The 23127-nt window shown below is 56.9% G+C and overlaps 2 protein-coding genes across 34 annotated transcripts in view; one reads left to right on the forward strand and one right to left on the reverse strand.

Moving 5' to 3' along the window:
- The window catches only part of UNKL (unk like zinc finger), a gene marked incomplete at its 5' end in the record, with an annotated part of 41625 nt that extends 25541 nt beyond the window's left edge, over positions 1-16084 (forward strand). For 27 of the 33 annotated variants that reach the window (XM_082713628.1, XM_082713653.1, XM_082713648.1 and 24 more), the window contains 5 exons: positions 4411-4503; positions 4722-4949; positions 5456-5658; positions 5782-6018; positions 6656-8746. In XM_082713628.1, the coding sequence (XP_082569754.1) occupies positions 4411-4503; positions 4722-4949; positions 5456-5658; positions 5782-6018; positions 6656-6811 (917 nt within the window). In that variant the 3' untranslated portion in view covers positions 6812-8746. The other 6 variants (XR_014306241.1, XR_014306242.1, XM_082713641.1 and 3 more) reach the window with 5 other exon arrangements.
- The window catches only part of GNPTG (N-acetylglucosamine-1-phosphate transferase subunit gamma), a 37259-nt gene continuing 22723 nt past the window's right edge, over positions 8592-23127 (reverse strand). Inside the window, exons 4-11 of the mRNA XM_082713735.1 lie at positions 10088-10142; positions 9940-10023; positions 9770-9863; positions 9582-9696; positions 9421-9503; positions 9215-9340; positions 9050-9131; positions 8592-8953 (exon numbers count right to left, since the gene is read on the reverse strand). Coding sequence (XP_082569861.1) covers positions 8856-8953; positions 9050-9131; positions 9215-9340; positions 9421-9503; positions 9582-9696; positions 9770-9863; positions 9940-10023; positions 10088-10142 — 737 coding nt within the window. The 3' untranslated portion in view covers positions 8592-8855. The remainder of the gene's footprint in view (positions 8954-9049; positions 9132-9214; positions 9341-9420; positions 9504-9581; positions 9697-9769; positions 9864-9939; positions 10024-10087; positions 10143-23127) is intronic.

The following is a 23127-nucleotide window of genomic DNA, read 5'->3' on the forward strand; positions in this document are numbered from 1 at the left end:
TCCCTTAGAGATTGTCAGTGGTGTGAATGCAAACAGACCCTTTTTGGGAACCTGCTCTGCGGAGGCGCTCGCGGGTTCCCTGCGTGGGCGGGAGCCGCGGGGCTTCTTCCGGGGGCCTGCATCACCTAACGGAGGTGCTTTGGCTCCTAGTGACGGCGGGGTTCCTGCCTGGTCCTGCGGGGGATCGTCACCTGCACTGTTGGATATTCAGGCCGGTGGGTGAGCGGGTTTGCCGGGTGCTTCTCCATGCTGTCTTAGGGGAGGACGGTCTGCTGGGGGGCATCCGGCCCTGGGTGGGGAGCACCCCCACGTCAGGGCTGCCCCATGCTGGTCTTTAATTCTGTGCACTGTGCTCGTTGTCCCTGTGTGTCCTTTGACCCTGAAGGACCGCGTGGCCTCCTGAATGTGCTGTGTCACGTCAGGATCTGGGGATTGCCAGGGCTGTTACTCAGCAGCTCTCCGCGGATTTCTCACCAAGGTCTGGGTGGTTCCTAGTGGCTGAGCAAGGCGGGTTCTGGGTCCGATGGCACAGCTTACGTAATTTAGCTTTGATTTTGAGCGTTCAAGTCTTTTTTAAAAGTCTGCTTTCCTTTGAGAGAATATCCCAGAGGACTTGGGTCTGACCCAGAGCACTGATGTGGAGCAGCGACGGATCTTGTTCTGAGATGAGCAGCCGGTGCGCCCCAGTCCGCACGCTGGCTGTGCTTTCCTGGGCAGTGGGCCCCTCTCTGCTGAGTCATGGGGTGGGGGTGGGGGACTGTGAGAAGATAAATCTTTTCCAGGTGAGGAAAGGCTCTTGGTTCAGCTTCTTCTCCCCCATGGTCGGTTCATTTGTGCTTTTGTTATGAGAAAGTGTTTCTAGAACTTCGTTGGGTTAAAGCATGCCACACCTAATCTGGTGCTGAAGGTTGAGGCCCTGTCATCAGGCCTGGCTGACCTGCGTGTCCAGGACAGAGGGTTGGGACCCCAGGCCTGCGCCAGAAGGGTGGGTTTGGGCTTCCATCCTTTGCGGCCACCTTGCAGAGCGCAGAGAGGTGGGGGGGTGGAGCTGGCTTTCAGCACATGAGTCTGCAGGGGGTCCAGGCAGACAACCAAAACGAGGGTTTGGGAGGCTGAGCAGAAGTTCTCACAGGATGAGGGGAGCCAATGGAAGGTTTAGTTAGGCTGCAGCCTAGGCAGTGTCCAGTGTCGTAAGTCCCAGAGGAAGAGCCACGGTGGGGGCAGGGTCTGGCCCCGGTGGCCACTAGCATGCCAAGAGGCACAGTCTCCACCGGAGGTAGGACTATTGACGTGCCAGGATTGGCATTTTAAAAAGGCCCTTTGTGGGACATCGTGGTGGGGCACAAGGGGCAGCCCCCAGAGACCGCTGGAGCTTAGGGCCCTCGGTTGTACGGGTTCTGGGAGGATGGAGGGGCTAAGGGCTCCTCCTGGGGCCCTGCTGAGCGCATGAGCCCTGATGCATGGCGGGGGGAGGGGCCCCTGTGTCCCCAGAGTTTGGGAAGCTGCTGATGGGGCAGTGGGCCTCTCCCTGGTAGGAGGAGGCAGAGTGTCTACGCGGGGGGGATGTTGGCATCTCAGGGTTAGGGCTGCTGAAGCGGAGTGTGTGGCTGTGGAGCAAGCATTGGAGGGGCTACTGGGCCTCCCCAGGCCCCCCAGAGAGGATGGGAGGTTTGAGAAGGGGGTTCTGGTAGGGGAGGGGAGGGCAAGGTGGTGCTGGGGAGAGGGTGCTGCCTTTTCCCAGAGCATAAAGGCATGGGTGCAAGGCTGGAGGGCAAGGTTTAGCAGTAGTTTGGGGTAAGGTGGGGACAGGATGTCAAGGGGGGGTTGGTCAGTGAGGGCTCCGGTGCAGGGCTGCCAGGGGCTTCCAGTGCCACAGTGGGTGGGCATGGGTGAGGGGCGTCAGGGTCAGCGGTGTCTTCCCCAGAAGCAGGTGGACCCTCTGGGCAGTTCATAGTTCTGTTCGAGGAGGGTCCCAGGAGTTCTGGGCCTTTGGTCTGTGGGAGGTGTCTGTCCTTGGCCCCCATTATTGTGGGTTGAATTATGTGTCCTCAAAAGGTAGCTCTCCGTTCTAATCCCTGAGAACGGGATTTTATTTGGAAACAGGCCTTGCGGATGTAGTCAAGGTAAAACGAGGTCACGTGCATGGGTCCTAACCCAGTGCGATGTGTCTAAGAAGGTAACAATTCGGCCCGGACGTGGAGGGGTGGCCTTGGGACAGCCGAGGCCAGGGCTGGGGTGTCCACTGGCCCAAGACTGCCAGGGGTTGCCAGCAACACCAGCAGGACTGAGCCTGCCCCGGAGCCATGGGAGGAAGCTGGCCCTGTGGACTTTGCTCTCACCTTCTCTCCTAACAGTGCGATGGACTCATGGGGCAGATTCGTGGGGTGCTGTTGGAAGCCACCTCCTCTGGTGCTCGGTTTGGGTGGCCCCAGGATGCAGGTGGCCTGTGCTGCTGGGTCTTAGGAAGGAGTGGGCCAGCAGGCAGGCGTGTGTGTGTTGGTGGGGTCCTGGCTGTAAAGAAAGGCCGGAGAAGCACGGGCTGGGGGAGCCCACCAGGAGGAAGGGGCCCTGTGGGCCCCAGCTGAGCCGTGTCTGCCTGAGGGACTCTATCTGTCCGTTGTCCCTGCAGCCGTCTGGTGCAGGGCTGCCAGGGCCTTCCAGTGCCACAGTGGGTTCCCTGGCTGCTCTGGCGCGGGGTCTTTCTCTACAGCCCCACGGAGGACCACAGCCCTGTGTCCTGTGCTTGGCTCCTCGGCTTCTTGCTCCTCAGAGCAGCAGGGGTGGGCTCGAGCCCGGCAGCCACTGTGCGTGCTCACCTCCTCCCTAAATGGGAGCCACAGGAGACCCTAAAACCTTTGTTGGAAGAGTGTTTCCTCCTGAGCGGGCAGGCCGCAGTGGGGGTGGGGGAGGCCGGCTGACCTGGGTACAGTTCTCTTGGGCATGGGAATCCAAAGCAGGGCGGGGGGGGGGGCAGGGCAGGGCATGCCTGCACGGTGCCCCCCGTTGTGCGCTCCCGGCCATGCCCCCCCTCCCCCGCCCCGAGTCCCAGTCCCAGCAAGCCCACATCTCCCCTCCACATGGGCTGGAGGAAAGGGCGGTGTGTGCCTGCGATAGGAGACTTAGCCTGGAGCTGCCTTTAGGCCGGCCGCTAGGAGCCAGCAGAGCACAAGGCACCATCCCTGCGGCCAGCTCAGTGGGCTTCACGGTGGTAAGCGGTGTCCACCAGCCCTATGGACAGGGAAGGGGTGGTGTGGCTGGGGGCCAGACCCCAGCTCTGATCCGCAGGCGTCCTGCAGCCGGCTCCCGGGAAGTCTGCCTGTCCCAAGCCTGCAGTGGTTCCGAAGTCCCGTTTCTAACCCTCTCCCTGCCTGGGTTTCCCCATAAATACAGTAATTCCCTGGTAATTACGGTAGATGCTTTTTGTTTGAAGGGTGGTAGTTTCTCTGCAGCCGCCGGGAGGTTTGGGCTTCGCTCCTGGATTCTAACCCAGCTGTTGGTCTTGGTCATGGTCCCCCTGCTGCTTCCGGGCATGTCCCTGGAGCCGCGGCACAGCCAGGAGTCTGGGCCCAGCCGAGGGTGGGATGTGGTCAGCAATGAGCAGTGGCTCCTCCTCCTGGTGCCTCTGGTTTGCTGTCATTTGTCACAGTTCAGGCGACTTGGACACTAGGAGGCTGGGGGCAGGGCCGAAGCAGAAGGCTCCAGAAGTGTGGCTCACAGACCCCGAACAAGCAGGCCCAACTTGGGCCTCCAGGGTGCGTGCCTCGGGCTCTGGCATGGCCATTGGGCCTGGGGCTCTGGGGGCGGGCGACACCCTGTGGCTTCCAGAGACTGTTCCTGTTGCACGTGACAGGCCGTCGGGGGGTCGGAGGGCCTGCTGGCTGGCAGGGGAGGAGCAAGGCTCAGCCACACGGGAAAGGCCACCTGCTTCACGGAAGGGTGCACGGTGGGGCTGTGTGGCTGACCTCGTGCTGTGCCTTCAGCGCCCCTGGGTCTTCTGTGGACCCTGGGCCGGAAGATGGCGGCAGCTCGGGCCCAGCGGGTGTCCTAGGAGTCACACAGATGGCTGGTGGGGGTGTCCTCTGGCCGCCCCTTCCCGGAGTCGACCGCTGTGCGGCTGCTGGAATTGAGAAGCTCTTGGGGCTGCTGGCCCGGAGCCAGGTGCCTGGGGGCCTGTGTCAGAGGGGGAGGGGATGAGGGGAGGGAGACCCCTGCTTGCAGGAGAGGGAAAGCTTTGGGAGGTGGGGAGCCCCATGTTGTTCCAGGCCTCTATTCCAGTAACAGACGGGCTGAGAGCGTGCTGGGGTCCCAGAAGCCCTACCAGCGCCATGGTCTGGGCAAGGAGAGTGCGCATCTCTCGCATGGGCCAGGCTCTGGTGCGGCCCCACACTCACGGGACATCCTGTTCTCCAGGTCCTTCTCTGGACCTTCATCTCCGCGACGTTGGCCTCCCCGCCCTAGACAGAGAGCTGGAAGAGCATGACAGCGCCGACCTGGGCCCGGCAGGTAGGTCAGAGCACCGGGGCTCTTAGCTGGGCTGGCCGGGCTTTCTCTTCGGAGGGTCCCATGGCCAGTCTGTGGTCAGCCCCCCGACCCCTTGGGGCCTCTGGCCTAGCTAGCATCGTGGTCTCTGCGGAGACCTGGGCGCAGCCACCACGGTCCAGCACGGTGGTCAGGCCGGCCCCAGCCCCACCTGCTCACTCGACCACGTCCGCTCTCTGCAGGTCCGAGGTCACTGGGGGGCTCGGTGCCTGTCACCGTCCCGGGCTGCCCGCCCCGCTCCCCGTCCCTGCACTCATCCTCGTCGCTGTCCACCTCCCCGCTCAGCTCGCTGTCCCAGTCCCTGTCGGGGCCTCTCGTCTCCTCGGCCATGACGCCCCCCCAGCAGCCGCCGGCCCTCAGGTCGGAGCCCGGGGCGCTGGGCCCCTCCACCGCATCCTACAGCTCCTTAGGTGAGCCGGGTCCCCCACATGGTCATACCGCCCAGACTCGGGGGTGGCCACTGCCCGAGGGGGTCCCCTGTTCAGTCTGCTGGCGGTGCTTTGGGGCACAAGGATGGGCTGTACACGTAGCCCGCTGTCAGGGTGGCCCCGTCTGTCACCTGGGAGTAGGGGGACCTGGGACGTCACTCGGGACCCAGCACACAGCGGCACCAGCCCTCGCTTTATTTCCTCATCGGGGACGGTTCACTCGCGCACCTCCCGACACTCTCAGGCCGCACATGCCTCCCCGTAGGCGACCCCACAGCTCCCGGGCCTCCAGACTGAAGCGAGGGGGTTTCGGGGGCCAGGGTTCGCGCGGTGACAGCTCTGACCTCAGTTCCTCTTCTGTTTACGCGCCCTGAGTGGCCGGGAAGAGGCTGCGGCAAAAGATGGTGGTGGGGGTCGCTGTCAGCGGGGCCCAGAGGTGGCGTTTCAGCGCTGTCGCCAGTGACCGCTCCCGTCCCCTCCACACACAGGCTTGAACGGCGTCCCTGGGAGCATCTGGGACTTTGTTTCCGGCAGCTTCTCACCCAGTCCGTCCCCCATCCTGAACAGCGGCCCCGCCCCGCCGGCAAGCACGAGTCCCAGCGGTGCTGAGCTGGCACGTGTCCGGCGGCAGCTGGACGAGGCCAAGAGGAAGATCCGGCAGTGGGAGGAGTCCTGGCAGCAGGTGAAGCAGGTGCGCGCCAGTGGGGCACAAGGAGGCTGGAGGGGAGGCGGGACAGGTGCGCCCATGGCCGGGGGCGGGGCGGCGCACACCTTGCCGCCCGCTGCTGCAGCCTTCTCTCCCCCTGGGTTGCAGGCCTGTGACGCATGGCAGCGGGAGGCGCAGGAGGCGAAGGAGCGGGCCCTGGCGGCAGACAGCGCGCGGCAGCTGGCGCTGCAGAAGAAGGAGGAGGTGGAGGCCCAGTTCCGGCGGCTGCAGGAGGAGCTGGAGGGCCGCGGGTTGCGGCGCTGCGCCGACCTGGGCGCCGTCCCTCTGCCCCAGCTGCACTCGCTGCAGAGTCGGCTGCGCCTGGACTTGGAAGCCGTGGACGGGGTGAGTCCTGGTGTTGGCTCCAGGCAGCTGCCAAGGCCAGCGGAGCCGGTCTGTCCCCTCCCTGCCGGCTCTGCCCTCAGAGGACGAGGACGGGCTGGGCGCCCCTCCCGCCAGGCGGGATCAGAGCCAGAGTGGCCCCTCCCCGAGGTCACCCCAGGTCCCAGGGCAGATCTCTGCCTGCTTCCACCCTTTGTGTTCTCCACCCTGGGCTGTAAATCCCTTCTACAGCAGGGCCTGTTGTGAGAACATCTGGAAGGTTCCACGGCCCTCACACACTGTTCCCCTCCCATGGCCGCACAGCCCCCCAGGCTCTGTCTGCTCTCTTGGCCGGAGGCCCGGGTCCCAAGTCAGGGTGCCTACGAGCCCAGCCCCTCAAGTTTGCTGGCCACAGGGCGCGGTTGGGGCCTCCATGTGGTCCTAGTCCCTCAAGGTGGCCACCTGCAGGGCTGCCCCCTTCCGTGCCTGTGCGGCTGCTCAGCTCCTGGGTCTTGTCAGGGGTTCCCCGGCCCTGACTCTGCAGCCGGGGCCACCTTCTCCGACGTCCCATGGAGGCCCCGTCCGTGGTTTTCCTGGGGCCTTGGTTTGGCTGCAGCAGGCCGCCGACCCCACCGCCGACTGGTCGCGTCTCACCCCACAGGTGATCTTCCAGCTGCGAGCCAAGCAGTGCGCCGTGTGCCGGGAGCGCGCCCGTGGTGCCGTCCTCCAGCCCTGCCAGCACCGCGTGCTCTGCGAGTCGTGTGCTGCGGGCGCGCCCCCCTGCCCCTACTGTGAGGGCCAGCCCCTCCCATGGTGACTGTTCCTGTGTTCACAGCCTGGGCTGCGGCCGCTGCCTCTCCAGCCTCAGGGGTGCACCCCCCTGGAGCCCGCCCAGCCAGCCCCACAGGCTCAGGAATGACGCAGGTGACCTTGCCAAGCACTTTGTAAACTGGGGGCGTTACACTGAGTTGCTGTAAGCTGCTTTCTAGGTTTGTGGTTTTTTAATACGCGGTAATGCGAAGCTTTATATGTGGACTGTGAACTTACACAGTTTCCTGTCCGTTCGTTAACCCGTGGTATGGTAAAGCTCTTAGATTTCCTATTCTGAAATGAGTACTTAATGAAATGAGCGTTTATCTAGTAGTGAGAAATGCCTAATTTTTTTAGTTTTCCAGTTAAGTGCAAACTATCTGTAGCAGTGACGCCGAAAGACAGTCTGCGGAAGGACCCTCACCCTGTGCGCACTCGCTAACTGGTTTTCTAGGCCAGGAGCATGCAGTGGCGCCAGGCGCCGAGCCCCGATCGTGCTCCGTGACCCGCAGCCGCTTGTCTAAGTGCCTGAGCCTCACATGAGGGGCGGACGAGGCCCTTCCCTCGGGCTTGTCGCTCCCAGGAGCCTGATGGCGGAGGCTCTCACGTTCATCTCGTTCATCTCGCAAAGCTGTCCCTGAGCCTCTGCAGCCCTGGGAGCCTGCCGGGCCCCCCATTGGGCGGCCTGAGGCCAGAGACTCGCCCCCTGCTCCGGGGTAGCCCAGGGGGTCACCAGGGTCACTCAGGTGACCCCAGGCTTGTAGGGAGAGCCCAGCCACCTGGCCCTGGCAAAAATGCTCCTGAGAGCTGGTGTGGTTTTGGGGACGACCTGAATTTTCTCTGGTCCACGCTGGGTTGTTTTCCTAGAAATCTGGGGAGAAGCAGAGGATGTGTGTAGTCGGCCCAGACTTTGTCGTCCTCGCGACGCTGTAGAGGCGGCGGGAACAGGTGCGGCCCCTCTGGCCCGGAGGTCTGGGCCCACACGTGGCTTTGCCAAAGACTTTTCATAGCATTTTGTAAGCGGCTCGGTGTAAATTCTTATCAGTAACCAAATATTTACTAGAGTAAGAGGTTGAAAACTTTTCTTAACTTAGGACATAACGATAGCTCTCACTTCCAGGGCGGCTCCATGACGTTCCGCAGCTGGCCCGCTACGAAGGTGACTGTTGACTTGGTTTTAGTGAATCTACTTTGTTTTTAATGACAGTGATCATTTATTAGCTCTTAGAAATTACGTATATTTTGTGCTACTGTTATCACCGTTTAAAATTCTTTATTTTTATTAATATTTATGCATCGTTTCCCATTTAGGCCTTTGGTCATTTTTGGGAAACAGGACAATGTTTATTATCAGTACCTAGTCTAGACGTTTTCAAAGTGTGGACTAAGGGCAGGCACTTCAGCTTGAAGCCTGTAGAAGTTGCTCTGGTTGGTTCTTGCCATGCGGTGGGCAAGACAGGAGCCATGGGGACCCAGAGAACCGCCCGAGTGGGCCCCCGGGGGACTGCCTGTTGGGGTCCTTCCCGCCCCGTGGGTGGGGAGCCTCGGCTAACCTGCAGGTGGGTGGCCACGGTGCTGGGTGTAGCTGCTCCCGCCTCTCGGCGCTTGTGGTCGTGGCCACGTCCCGCCTCCGCGGCCGGTGTAACTGGGGCCACAGGAGACCTCACTTGGGGCCACAGGAGACCTCACTTGGTGGGTGGCTTTGTGGGGGGGATTTAGGGAAGCCTCCGCTTACGTTCTAGGTATTAGAGGAGAACGTTACCGGAATGGAACTTTAACCCAGAAAGTAGTATTTATAATGCATAATCATTTACTTGTAGTGAATTGTTCCGAGTTAACACTTGTTTAAAGTTTTTTACACTACAGCATTTATGCAGCGGTTTACAGAATCCATGGAATTATTTTTATCAGTACAGGAATTAATTAAAACTTTGAGTCTTTATTCTGTCTGCCTCTCTGAGCCGAGCCTGAGTCCCTCCCGGGCCCAGAGGAAGCGGCTCCCTCCTGCCCCCCTCCCCGCGGGTCTAGGGCTGCCCTTGGCCTGTCTCGGGTCACAAGGTGTTCCCACGCAGTCCTGGGTCGCCTCGTAGCTGCTCTGCTGTCCCGTCTGTGGGTGTCTTGGGGCCCACGTGCTCGGAGCTGGGAGTTCCTGCCAGAACAGCAAGCGGCAGGAGTCAGCACAGGCCCTGGCCTGCAGGCCGCAGGTCCCACAGGGGGCCGGGGCCCCGCAAGGGGCATGACTCACCCGCGGGCCTGGCGTAGGGGATGCCGTGCTGTGTCAGCACACTCTGCAGTCTCCGCAGCTCCTTCACCAGCTCTCTGTGCGCCTGCGACAGATAAGCCCCGAGGGCAGGGGTGCGGAGCAGTGCTGGGGGCCATCTTGGGGCTGGCCGCCCTGCCCTTTCCCTACCTCACTGCAGCTCTCTAAGGTCTGGAACACCGGGTCCTTGACCGCTCCTTCCTGCGCTGACTCTCCTTCTAGAGGCCGTAGGTAGCCAGCGTCCTCAAAAAGTGCTCGGAGCAGCTTGCTGTAGCCCTGGGGACAGGGGGAGGAGGGAAGAGCCAGCTCCAGGCTGCGCTGTGCCCAGGGGAGGGGGTGCCCACCCCACACCTCACCTGTACTGTGATGAGCTCGTCAGCCAGGTCCTGCTCCGCCTGGTCCCACCGCTGCTGCAGGGCCGGGGGAAGCGCAGGGTATACTAGGGTCCAACAGAAGCCAGCTGAGCCGCGCTCCTACCCACCCCCTCCACACTGCCCGGCCGGCTGGGGGGTCCTACCTAACAACGAGTGTGGGTGGCAGACCAGAGGCGTCTCAAACGTCAGTGCGTAGACGCAAGTGCTCGGCTCGGACACGTGGGCCAGGCGGTGGCTTTTTCCACAGGTAAGCTCCACCTGCGGGGATAGCTGGTGGGTAGGCTTGGGGGGGCCAGTACCCACGCCCTCGGACCCTTCCCCACGATCCCACCTTGCTCTGCCGGCTCCGGGTGCGGCATGAGTCGCCATCGCGCATCCACATGGCCCGGAAGGTGCTGTTGACGATTTCCCACTCGTGCCAGATGCTGAGGGCGAACGGAGTGCGTGAGGCAGGGCGGGAGTGGGGGGACGCCAGCCCGGGGCCCGGGGCCCCCTGCTCACCCCAGGATCCCGCTGTAGGCGTTCCAGCGGAAGGTCTGCTCGTGCTGCGTCACGTTGTGGAAGGGGCAGAACTCGTACTTGTACCTGGGGGCACAGGCGCGTCAGGGGGGTCCCTGCAGCCGCCCCCGCCGGCACCCAGCTCACTCACGTGGACTCCAGCAGGCTGAAGCACTTGCCGGAAAGCCTGGAGAGGTGCGCGGGCCCTGGAAGAGAGCAGACCGGCTGAGTGCGGCGTGGGGCGGGCGGGCGCGTCCGCGGGATGAGTGGCCCTGGGAATGGGAGCGTGGGTGCTGGACAAAGAGCCAGAAGCCAGGGGAACCGGCCTTGCTGGAGGCTCTGGAGCACAGAGAGGGCCGATGACCAAGCACGAACCCAGTTCTGCACCCAGCACTCGCCCGGGTGTCCCGATTCACACGGGACACGCCAAGACAGCATGGCCACACCCAAGGGAAGAGGGACAGAACCCTCCCGGGAGCAGCCAGACGCTGGACTTAGGAGACTTCCAAACAGTCTTAAATAAGCTCCAGGAACGGGAGGACAAAGACCGACACTAGAGGAAGGCGCCCGGAGAGGCACGCTGGAGCCAGAGGCCAGTAAGGGGTTTGCAGGATGGGCCGGTGAGTGCACGGAGCACCAGCAAATGGCCACGGCGAAACCCGGGCACAGCCGGAGAGAAGCCGTGAAGCCCGCAGCACGGGCGGGCAAGGGTCTGACCCCAACCGCACAGCCCCGTGGAAGGCGGCGGGGGTGCGCCTGGAACAGCCCTCCCTGATGGGGACGGAGTGACAACGGCCCGGGGCGCCCCTCCAGATGGAACGAGGTCTGTGCGCTTCTCCGGGACGCGTGAATGCACAGCCGACAGGGTCCCGTGATGGTCACTCACAGACACATCGGCACCGGCCTCTGCTGGGGGCACCCCGTGTCCAATGGGGTCGCCTGCAGGGCCAGTGCCCAGGCTGGGGGAGGGCGGAGCCAACCCAAGTAGTGTAGGGCATAAAGGAAAACTCAGAACTTAATGGTGTCCGAGGTCCTTAATCCCTACAGTTTCTAGGGGCGCCTGGGTGGCTCAGTGGGTTAAAGCCTCTGCCTTCGGCTCAGGTCATGATCCCAGGGTCCTGGGATCGAGCCCCACATCGGGCTCTCTGCTCAGCAGGGAACCTGCTTCCTCCTCTCTCTCTGCCTGCCTCTCTGCCTACTTGTGATCTCTGTCTGTCAAGTAAATAAAAAAAATCTTAAAAAAAAAAAAAAATCCCTACAGTTTCCAGAGAAGACAGACGAGGGAGAGGCACACGTGGAAGAGGAGTGACATCGAGCCTGCCGCCTGGAAGAAAATGTCAACAGAGCAACGAGGAACAGAGAAGCCGCCGGGCCAGGCCGGGCCATTCCAGGTAGGCCGTGCTCTCCCATGCGTCCCGAGGGCCACACTGGCTGTGAGGAAGGCCCTGTGCGGGAATCGTCGGAGATGCGGATGCTCCAGCCACGGCCCCGGACAGATGGAGCTCAAAGAGCTCTGGAAAGCCGCCTCCACCGCGGCCCACAGGAGAAGTCCCAAGGGAAATCGGAAAGCCCTGACACAAAGCCTGGACCACAGGCCTCCAGCGCTCACGGTTGCAGCTCCGACTCGGGCCACAAGCAGAGCCCGCGTCTTCACGGCATCATAGACTAGACCAGGGGCTCGCCAGACGCACGCTAGTGACAGGAGAGACAGATGGGGCAGAGGCCGGAGAGAAGCCGGCAAACGCGACACTGGTTCTTCAAAGAGCCCAGCAGACTTCACGGCTTTCAGCCAGACTGCCAGCCCACTGCCGCAGCTCCTCCAGTCGGGCGGGATGGAGGGGACACGGCCGGGTCTGCAGACATGAGATGCCAGGAGAAGCGCCCACTGGCAGCCTACCCAGCAGCCAACGCGTGTGACATGCACACGATCCTGGAGACACGGCCGCTCTGTCCTCCCCACGCGTCCCCAGGGCCAGCATCACTGCAACACCAAAGTCACGGAAATCTACGATGAGCACGAGTGTGGAGAGCGCTTGCCGAAAACACCGCCAATGTCCTCCGACAGCAGGCCGGGGGGCCACGCTCCATCCCGGGGGCTCATCCACAGCAGGGGTGCCTGCACCTCCAGCCGCCGGGGTAGCGCGGGGACAACACAGCAGCCGCAAGCATGGAAGAGCAGGAAGGCGGCACCACAACAGAGGCCACCTAGGCGGACCCCACAGCGCGCGTCCTGCCGGAGACACACGGCACGAGACCCCCGCGCTGCCTCTTAGCTCCGTGCAGTCCTGCCCGCTCCAGCCCCGCGTGCCCGTTTGCACCGGAGCAGTCGGGCACCAGAGAAAGTAAAAGCATCCGAACTGGAAAAGAAGAAATACAGTGACGTGGCCACGACGGAGTCCCCAAGCCCGTTCACGATGTCGCAGGACACAACACTGCGGACGCCGGAGTGTTTCCCTCCACTAACCATCCAGGGAGCATGTCACACAGTTCCGCGTGGCAGAGCGCCGGGAAGGTGGAGGATGCAGACCACGGACCCCACGGACGCGACCAGAGACGCACGGACAGAAGTCTCTGTTTGCGGGAAGGAAACCTCAATCCTAAAATATGACAAATGCCCAAAATGATATGATTCGACCTGTACCAAATTCAGTAATGTTTCTTTGCAGAAATGGGAAAACCCATCATAAAATGGAATCTAAAGGACCTCAAAAAGCCAGAACTATCTTACAGTAAAAGAATGAAATGGAAAAACTCAATCCCTGGTTCCCAACTGTGCTGCGGGGCCGCGGAGAAACACCTCAGGGCGCTGGGACACAGGCAGGGACAGCTGGGAGCCCGCAGTCCCGGACGTCCATCCCCACGCCCTGACGTCAGGCTCACTCAGTGGGGAAAGGGCCGTCTTCTCAGTAAGCAGTGCCGGGAGAGGAGAGCGGACGCAGGATGACACGGAACCTTCCTTTAGACCATGTACTGCGGAACTCTGGATGGGTTTGAGGCTAAGCCTAAAGCTTAGTAGAAAAGCGGAGGGGAAGCCTTACGACAGCGGCGTCCCCAGTGACTCCGTGGGCTCTAACCCCAGACGAACTCTGAGGAACGACACCTAAGAGCCGGCCTTGGGATTTTAGGACTCGCGTGCCTCAGGGGCGCGTCCACAGTGAGAGAGACACCCATGGGCAGCAAGGAGACAGGTGCAGTGCACACCGCCAGGACACACAGAGCTGAACCGGCAACCTCGCTGGAAATGCGCCAAGGACTGAGGAGCAGCTCCAGACCTCCCCTGGGGAGCCACGGCCCCGTGTCGGGATGGCCGTGCTTGCTCGCACTGCATGGGAGGACCGCAGGCCGGGGTCGGGATCTGGAGGAGCACGCCGGGCCGGTGCTCTGCGGTCGCACAGACGCTGGTCCAAGCACTGCACGCCGCAGCCACCAGCACGTTCTTGATATGCTTTCCCCCGCCAGCTCACAGAGGACCCACAGACGGGCCTCTTGCTGGCGGGTTGGGCGGTCTGTGCGCACCTGCCCACGGTGTCCCGTGAGAACCGCACGAGTGCGGCCGCGTGGCCCGAGTTAACACACGACTGTGAGTACACAGCTCGAATCAGCGGAGCCCGGCTATGTGCGGCAGGGAGCATGACCTCACGGGAGGTCCCTCTCGCTGAGCTGAGAGCACACGCTTCACGAGTTCATAGTCATGGCTGTGAGAGCGTGGACATCCTCATCTGTGTAGGAAGAAGCCAAGAGGGGCGCCAGGGTGGCTCGGTCACTGAAGCAACTGCCTTTGGCTCAGGTCATGATCCCGGGGTCCTGGATCGAGTGCCGCGTCGGGCTCCCTCCTCTACCGGAGCTGCTTCCCCTCTGCTGCTCCCCCTGCTTGTGCCCTTGCTCTCGCCCTCTCTCTCTGACAAATAAATACAGTCTTTAACAAACACAACCTCGGGGCACCTGGGTGGCTCAGTGGGTTAAGCTGCTGCCTTCGGCTCAGGTCATGATCCCAGGGTCCTGGGATTGAGCCCCGCACCGGACTCTCTGCTCAGCGGGGAGCCTACGTCCCCCCCTTCTCTGTCTGCCTTTCTGCCTACTTGTGATCTGTCAAATAAATAAATAAAATCTTTAAAAAAAAAAAAGATTTTATTTATTTGACAGACAGAGATCACAAGTAGGCAGAGAGGCAGCCAGACAGAGAGAGAGGAGGAAGCAGGCTCCCTGCAGAGCAGAGAGCCCGATGTAGGGCTCCATCCCAGGACCCTGGGATCATGACCTGAGCCGAAGGCAGAGGCTTTAACCCACTGAGCCACCCAGGTGCCCCAATAAATAAAATCTTTTAAAAAATAAACAACCTCAAATTATTAAAAAGGCAGCACAGAAGTCTTTGCTGTGTTGGAGGCGGCTGTCGCCAGGCTGCCCCTCCTGCAGGGCACTCTGCAATGCATGTGGCCCCACCGCGGGGCCTGGGCCTAGATGAGCCCACCCAGGGTCATGGGCCCCGGTGACAGGGATGCTGGGGGGTGACCCAGCAGCTGGGATGTCAGGGCAACAGGGCAGCAGGCCCCAGGAAAGAGCCCCCAGCATCGCATCTCCCTCTGCAGGCGGCCCCAGGGAAGGACAGCAGCCCCGGGCCCGGCGCAGACAGCGTCCCTGCGAGAAAATGCGCTGCCGGTGGGGCAGGATCAGCCCTTCCACTCCGTGAGCATGAGGACACACATCCTTGACAGAACTGAGTGGGAAGAACCAGACAGGGGCGCGTGGCCGTCGTGTCCCGCGCAGGCTGTGTGTGCAGACCTCCCAGCCTGCTGGCAGCCCCCCCGGCCCGCTGGCAGCCCCCCCGTGCTCCCTCCCTGCGCCAGCGGAGACCGTCTCAGTCCGCTTCTCGGACCAGCTGTCGCTACACAGCACAAAGCGGGCAAGCGACGTCACAGAAACGCTGCGATCAGACTGGAGGAGAAAAGCCTCGTTTTCTGCTGCAGAGCTGTGGTGGGCTAGAGCTGGTAGAGCGGGCAGGAGGCTTTTGAGAAACCCGCCTGGGCTTGAGAGCAAGGTGGTAGCGCTCCTTCTCGAACACCTCAGCTCTAAGGGGTCAGAAGTGAAACCGGGGGGCCCCCTCTCTGGTTCAGTTGGAGAAGCACGCGACTCTTGGTTTCAGGGTCCTGACGCTGGGTGTGGCAAATACAAAACGAGCGGTTTCATTGCGTCTGGGCGACGGCTGTTGGCTAACGGTGCACGGTCTTGCCTGGAGGACACTGAGGTCTCCGACATGTCCCCGCTGCTCCCCGCCGGAAGAGACAGAGACAGATGCCCGCACGGGGGTGTCCCCGCCCCACGCTAGCGGTGGTTCTCCCCCTGCTCCCCGAGGACATCAGAGCCCTGGGCCTAGTGCGGTCGGGGCAAACAGCTGGTCACTCTTGGTCTTGAAGACCAGGGTTGAAGCTCACGTTCTGGGAAACGGAAATCCGCAGGAGAACTCTGGGTGCCGCATCGCACGGAGTCCCGTGGGACCTGCCACCCACCATGACCGGTCCCGAGTGCCCCGTGCTTGGCCTGGATGCCTGAGCCCGTGTCACTGCCTTTGCCTCTTTTGAATCCTTGATTAACTTACTTTCCCTTTTAAAATTCTGATTTAGTTGCTGGAGGAGATCCCGTGTCACTGAACGGAGGGAAATTTCCTCACAGAATGGTCCTCAACTCTGGTCTGTGCCTCATGTGCTCCAGATGGTTTCTCCGAGTTCGGCGAGAGACCAGAGCCTGTGTCACGCAGCTGCTACGATCGTGCTCGGTTCCCCTTGATGTTTTAAACGACAGGCGGTCCAAGAACCACTGGCCCTCTCCGAGGTCTCCAACCTTTCATTCTCTTAGAGAAAATCCTCACACTACGTTATTTTCATAAAACCCAAGATTTTCACGTGAAAGGGTTTGTTTTGGAAGAAATACTAAAGGCTTTTAAAAAGTGAAGCTTAGGGGCGCCTGGGTGACTCAGTCGTTGGGCGTCTGCCTTTGGCTCAGGTCATGATCCCAGGGTCCTGGGATCGAGCCCTGCATCGGGCTCCCTGCTCAGCTGGAAGCTGCTTCTCCCTCTCCCACTCCCCCTGTTTGTGCTCCCTTTCCCGCTGTGTCTCTGTCAAATAAATAATAAATAAAATAATTTTTTTAAAAAGTAGTAAAGCTTAATAAACAGATGAGGTTTACCTGAGGCTGCATTCCCCGCACCACTCACTGGGTGGCTCGGGGTCAGTTCAGGTCAGCCGGGAGCCCTGACAGAACCCCTGCCTGCCTTCCCTAGAGCCAGCCTCAGACTCCCGAGCGGGAAGCCTGCAGTTCGCACTGAGGGACGCACACGTCGGCGGGAGGAGTGGGAGACGGGGGAACGTCTGTCTTCGGTCCACAAAACTAAGCCACCAAATATTCTGTAGGAAACTGTGTGAGCCACACAACCACCCAGTGCCACTGTCACACGTGCGCGTCGTCACACATCTGAACCCTTCAGTCTGCAACCGATTATTCCAGACGCGAGCTGTCTCTCAGCAAAGACTAGCTCTGGTGAGAAAACCTCACTGAGAGCCTCCGAGAGAAGGAGAGCAGTGCGGCCGTGGCCGCCCCGCCGAGAACAGATGAGGGGTAGCCCGGGGCCTCTCCCCCACCCCCCGCAAGGCTCCGGGCCGTGTCCTCCCAACACCTGCAGAGAGCGCGCGCGCCTGTGCGGTCATGTCGGCACTTGGTCTGAGAATAAATATTCTGGAAACGGGGACAGTCCTGAAGAAACTGTCTCCAGACCTTCTGAAGCAGCCAGGACGCACCCAGCCCGGGCGGGCGTCCCACAGAGCCCTGTGCCCCCAGCAGCAGAGCGCCACCCGAGAACCCGGCAGTGTTCTCGGTCCTTCTTTTTACATCTTTGTAAACAACCACACTAAAAACCTCATAAATCAGGCCAACGAAGATTAGTTTTGCTTTCTGAAGGAACATTCCCGTGAGGTGGAAGCAGCTGGAGACGTAACTTCTGTGCGCCCTACATGTCTCAGGCTCTGCAGAAAAACAGCTTGACCTCCGGTACATTGCAAACCCATGAGGCCCGTTTAAAAATCACAGAATAATTTAAAATTCAACCTTTACAGCTGTTTTGAAAGCCTTTATATTTTTGTTGGGTAATTTTAAAAAATATTTTATTTATTTGCAAGAAAACGCAAATGTGGGGTGAGCAGAGGGAGAGGGAGAAGCAGACTCCCTGATGAGCAGGGAGTGCTTAGCTGGTCATTTTCCCCAAGCCCTGAATGTAATCTACTAAACCATGTTTATGCTGTCCACTCTGTTTTTTCAGTTGGGGAAAAAAGATGTTAAAAATATTTATGATGGGGGCACCTGGGTGGCTCAGTGGGTTAAAGCCTCTGCCCCCAGGTCCTGGGATCGAGCCCCGCATCAGGGCTCTCTGCTCGGCAGGGAACCTGCTTTCCTTCCTCTCTGCCTGCCTCTCTGCCTACTTGTGATCTCTGTCAAATAAATTAAAAATAAATAAATAAATAAAAAGAACATATTATGAGCAACCATACACCAGCAAACCTGACAATCTAGAAGAAATAGATGCATTCCTAGAGACTATAAACTACCACAACTGAACCAGGAAGAAATAGAAAACCTGAACAGACCCATAACCAGTAAGGAGATTGAAGCAGTCATCAAAAACCTCCCAACAAACAAGAGCCCAGGGCCAGACGGCTTCCCAGGGGAATTCTACCAAACATTTAAAGGATAATGAGTATTTGTTCTGAAACTGTTCCAAAAAACAGAAATGGAAGGAAGCTTCAAAACTCATTTTATGAGTCCAGAATTACCCTGATCCCCAAACCAGACAAAGACCCCATCAAAAAGAGAATTACAGACCAATATCCTTGACGAACACAGATGCGAAAATTCTCACCAAAATACTAGCCAATAGGATCCAACAGGACATTAAAAGGATAATTCACCACGACCAAGTGGGATTTATTCCAGGGCTGCAAGGTTGGTTCAACATCTGCAAATCGATCAATGTGATACAATACATTTATAAAAGAAAGAACAAGAACCACATGATACTCTCAATAGGTGCTGAAAAAGCATGTGACAAAGTACAGCATCCCTTCCTGATCAAAATTCTTCACAGTGTAGAGATGGAGGGTACATACCTCAAGATCATCACAGCCATCTATGAAAAACCCACAGCAATATCATTCTCAATGGGGAAAAACTGACAGCTTTTTCCTCTAAGGTCAAGAACATGGCAGGGATGTCCATTATCACCACTGCTGTTCAACACAATAGTAGAAGTCCCAGCCTCAGCAATCAGACAACAAAAAGAAATGAAAGGCATCCAAATTAGCAAAGCAAGAGTCAAACTCTCACTCTTTGCAGATGATATGATACTGTATGTGGAAAACCCAAAAGACTGCACTCCAAATCTGCTAGAACTTGTATAGGAATTCAGTAAAGTGTCAGGATATAAAATCAATGCACAGAAGTCAGTTGCACTTCTATATACCAACAGCAAGACAGAAGAAAGAGAAATTAAGGAGTTGATCCCATTTACAAGTTGCACCCCAAACCATAAGATACCTAGGAATAAGCCTAACCAAAGAGGCAAAGAGTGAGGAGCTCCTGAGTGGCTCAGTGGGTTAAGCCTCTGCCTTCAGCTTAGGTCATGATCGCAGGGTCCTGAGATCAAGCCTGGCATCAGGCTCTCTGCTCAGCAGGGACCCTGCTTCCTCTGCTCTCTCTGCCTGCCTCTCTGCCTATTTGTGATCTCTGTCTGTCAAATAAAAATAAAATCTTCTTAAAAATAGAGGCAAAGAATCTCTACTCAGAAAACTATAAAGTACTCATGAAAGAAATTGAGGAAGACACACAAAGAAATGGAAAAACATTCCATGCTCATGGATTGGAAGGACAAATATTGTGAAGATATCTATGCTACCTAAACCAATCTACACATTTAACGCAATCCCTATCAAAACACCATCAATGTTTTTCAAAGATACGGAACAAATAATCCTAAAACGTATATGGAACCAGAAAAGACCCCAAATATTGAATGTTGCAAAAGAAAGCCAAAGTTAGTGGCATCACACTTCCAGCCCTCAAGCTCTATTACAAAGCTGTCATCATCAAGACAGTATGGTACTGGCACAAAAACAGACACACAGATCAATGGAACAGGATAGAGAGCCCTGAAATGGACCCTCGACTCTATGGTCAACTAATCTTCAACAAAGCAGGAAAGGATGTCCAGTGGAAAAAAGTCTCTTCAACAAATAGTGTTGGGAAAACGGGACAGCCACATACAGAAGAACAAAACTGGACCATGTCCTTACACCACACACAAAAAATAGACTCAAAATGGATGAAGGACCTCAGCGTGAGACAGGAATCCATCCAAATCCTTGAAGAGAACACAGGCAGCAACCTCTTGGACCTCAGCCACAGCAACGTCTTCCCAGAAACATCGCCAAAGGCAAGGGAAGCAAGGGCAAAAATGAACTACTTGGACTTCATCAGGATCAAAAGCTTTTGCACAGCAAAGGAAACAGTCAACAAAACCAAAAGACAACTGACAGAATGGGAGAAAATATCTGCAAATGACATATCAGATAAAGGGCTAGTATCCAAAATCTATAAAGAACTTACCAAACTCAACACCCAAAGAACAAATAATCCAATCAAGAAATGGCCAAAACCAGGAACAGACATTTCTGCAAAGAAGACATCCAGATGGCCCACAGACACATGAAAAGGTGCTCCATATCACTCGGCATCAGGGAAATACAAATCAAACCCACAATGAGATACCACCACACACCAGTCAGAATGGCTAAAATTAACAAGTCAGGAAACAACAGGTGCTGGAGAGGATGCGGAGAAAGGGGAACCCTCCTACCCTGTTGTGGGGAACGCAAGCTGGTGCGGCCACTCTGTAAAACAGCACGGAGCTTCCTCAAAAAGTTGAAAACAGAGCTGCCCTACGACCCAGCAATCGCACTACTGGATATTTACCCTAAAGATATAAACGTAGTGACCCGAAGGGGCACGTGCACCAGAATGTTTATAGCAGAGATGTCCACAACAGCCAAACTATGTGATGTGGGAAACAGAAGCAGAAGAAAAATTACTGAATTTCCTACCCACTGACAGGCCCTAGAAGCAGGCAGCATGACATTCCTCTAGGGACTCAACTGCCTCCCCCTTAAGGCTCTGCTAAGGGCAAAGGGCAATCCTAGCCTGACCGACCCCTACCCCCAACCAGGATCTTGAAGTCTGCTTTACCAATTCCTTTGGAAATTATCTCTAAACCCTCCAAAGATCCGCGTTGGCAGTCACCCCCCGAGCATAGGGCCCACTGACACACATCTGAAGGGTCTCCGGACACAGGTTTTATTACCAGTGATGAAAAACAACAGCCAACAACAGCCAGCCCCTCGAGGTCCTGGAAACCTTGCTTCCAAAACTCCTCAGAGCCTTACGCCATCCCTGACCCACTCCTAACTTGCAAGCATATAAGGATGTTGGAGGCCAGGGCACGGCTGGAGTCGAGGACCAAACCAGGCCCTGACTTGTGTCTCCTTCAAAGTCCGGACACCTTGACGAGGTTAAGGATGGGAAAGTTGAGTGCACTGAGAAAGGGTCTGTGCTATGTGTCGTGCCTCGCCTACGTGACTTCCCACACACTATCCCGGCAGTAGGGAACAATGTGGCCAGAGTCCTGAGTTCTTAGTTAATCCTCATTCTGTACCTCCCAGGATCCACTCCCTGATCCACTCCCTGTCTGACTGTCTTGCTAATGGCTTTAGCCGAAACTACCTGGGCTCACGAGGTTTGCTTGTAGTTCATGTAAACTTGTTATAGGAACTTGCGGTCATCTGACTAGGTACCGATGTAATGCTCCTCCTATTCTGGTTTGCCTTATAAATGCTTGTAAGACGTGGAATAAATTTGGCACTGTTGGACATCCTCTTCAGTGTCCCTCCTGCCCCCATCACTTTGTCTCTTAACTTTTTTTCATCATCCTCTTAGCCCCCACGGTTACCCTGGTCGATTCGTCGCGCTGGCCGCGACAAGTGGCACCCAAACAGGGACCGTGGGACATTTCATGGGAGCGCGTGGGTACAAGTAAGTGTACGGATTTCAATAAGAGGAGCCTGGGCCGGCGGGTGAAGGCAGGAGTAAAATAATACGGGGCAGTCTCATCCTGTGCAACAAGAGGATCTTTTTGTTACGGTATTGCAGGCCCTCTTAAAAACAGAAGGGGTCTAGGTATTCAAAGAAGGTTTTGCAGCAATTTTTTGGTGTGGAGTCTGATCTTTGTCCTTGGTTCCCTAAAGGAGGAATGGTAAACTTGCAAATTTGGCAGAAAGTAGGGCAAGAGATTAAAAATCAGTTGAAAGTTAGAGGACCATTTCTTGCCTTGAAGGAACTATGAAAGGTTGGGAAGATATTCGAGAGACTTTAGATCCGCAACATTCTGTAGAATTAACCTCTATAACTTCTTGTGATTCTATTTGTAATTTGGCCATAGAGGAATTGGAGAATGAGTATGAACATCTTGGTGCAGGTATTTCTCCTGAGTTAGTTGCTGGACCATCCCTAGCAAAGGGGACTCTGACTTTATTTCTCTTTGTTTCTCCTAATAGATGTGGGGTCTTCTCCTTTACTCATTTCCTGTGTCAATGGCTATAACCGGAACCAACTGGGGTTAGTCTAACTCGAGACGGAGACCGTAAGGAATATTCCCAAGCAGCTGCCGAAACACTCTTTGTTTCGGGGAAGTTTCCCTTTCTTCTCTGGCCCGACTTGGACTGCTTAACCCCTCCCCCCTCCTGGCGGGAAAGCATAGCGTACACTCCTCTCTTGGAGCTGGTGAGCTCTAGAACTGGGAACCTTTTCTCTGCCTTCTGGTGGCACTTTGTTCTGTTCTTCACTGTTGAGAAACAAAAAGAGCGCCCCCTGAACCTAACACCCCCCACTCCAGATCTTCCCACCGTGTCTCAGGTAAACATTCTCAGGTAAACATTCGAAACGGAGTGGTACCAGGTGGAAAGTAAATATTTGAACTAAGTTAAGTTTGTTGGGTTAATCAGGATAAACGTCTTTTGAGTTAACAGTAGTAAATGTGAAACTTAAAAGAGTTTTTTACTTAAAGTCAAATAAGCTCTTGTTATTTGTTAAAATCTATGTTGAAATCTGTTGGTAAACATCTTTTGTGCTTAACTGAATTCTGTTGTAATAGCCCCGGGCCACTGTCTGAGCTAGACCCATTCATAAAGAATGGAAGGGGAGACTGATCAACTCCCATTAGCCAGGGATACCCTAAGGGGAGGGGGTCCAACCTGTTAGAATCTGAAGAGTGCCTGACTGTGTGAATGTGTCTGTATGGCTCCACCACTTCGGCTACGGAGTCTGAGTGGGCTGCACCCTGAGTCTCACAGGGCGTCATACAGCATAATGGTCATGACTCCACCGAGTAGCCTGGTCCGGGGGTTTATACGGACAGACCTTAGCTAAGACGCTCCTAAGTTCCGCAAGGGACGCAAGCAGGACAGCATCTGAAAGAGCCCCCTCCTTTTGTCTGAGACATCGTTTACGATGGGAGGGACACCCAGAAAACTCAGTCTTAGGAAGAAAAGAGGAAATACATCGGTATAGAAAGGCCATTTTCTCTGTTGAAAAGGGCAAAGTTTTCTTAAATTAACTGATCTGCTGTTAAGAAAATGTAAATGGTTTTTCTCTTTGCCTGCCCAGAGTTGTAAATGAGGCCTCTTTGACTTAAGGCTTTTCCTTGATATGCTAACTTACCCAGTACTGTTTTTTTTTTTTCAAGATTTTATTTATTTATTTGACAGAGATCACAAGTAGGCAGAGAGGCAGGCAGAGGGCAGAGAGAGAGGGAGGAGAGCAGGCTCCCCGCTGAGCAGAGAGCCCGATATGGGGATATGGGACTCAATCCGAGGACCCCGAGATCATGACCCTAGCCGAAGGCAGAGGCTTAACCCACTGAGCACCCAGGCGCCCCTCCAGTACTGTTAAACCAAGGATAAACCTTGCCATTACATTTGGGTAACCAACCTAAAGGAAAGTCAAAAGGGAGATCTAGTTGGACTATGAAAGGATTAACTGTCCATCCTGGGGTAACAGATGACGATTATACAGGAGAAATAAAAAATTATGGCCACTTTAAGA

Source organism: Mustela nivalis (genome assembly GCF_964662115.1).
Source record: "Mustela nivalis genome assembly, chromosome: 19".
Lineage (NCBI taxonomy): Eukaryota > Metazoa > Chordata > Mammalia > Carnivora > Mustelidae > Mustela > Mustela nivalis.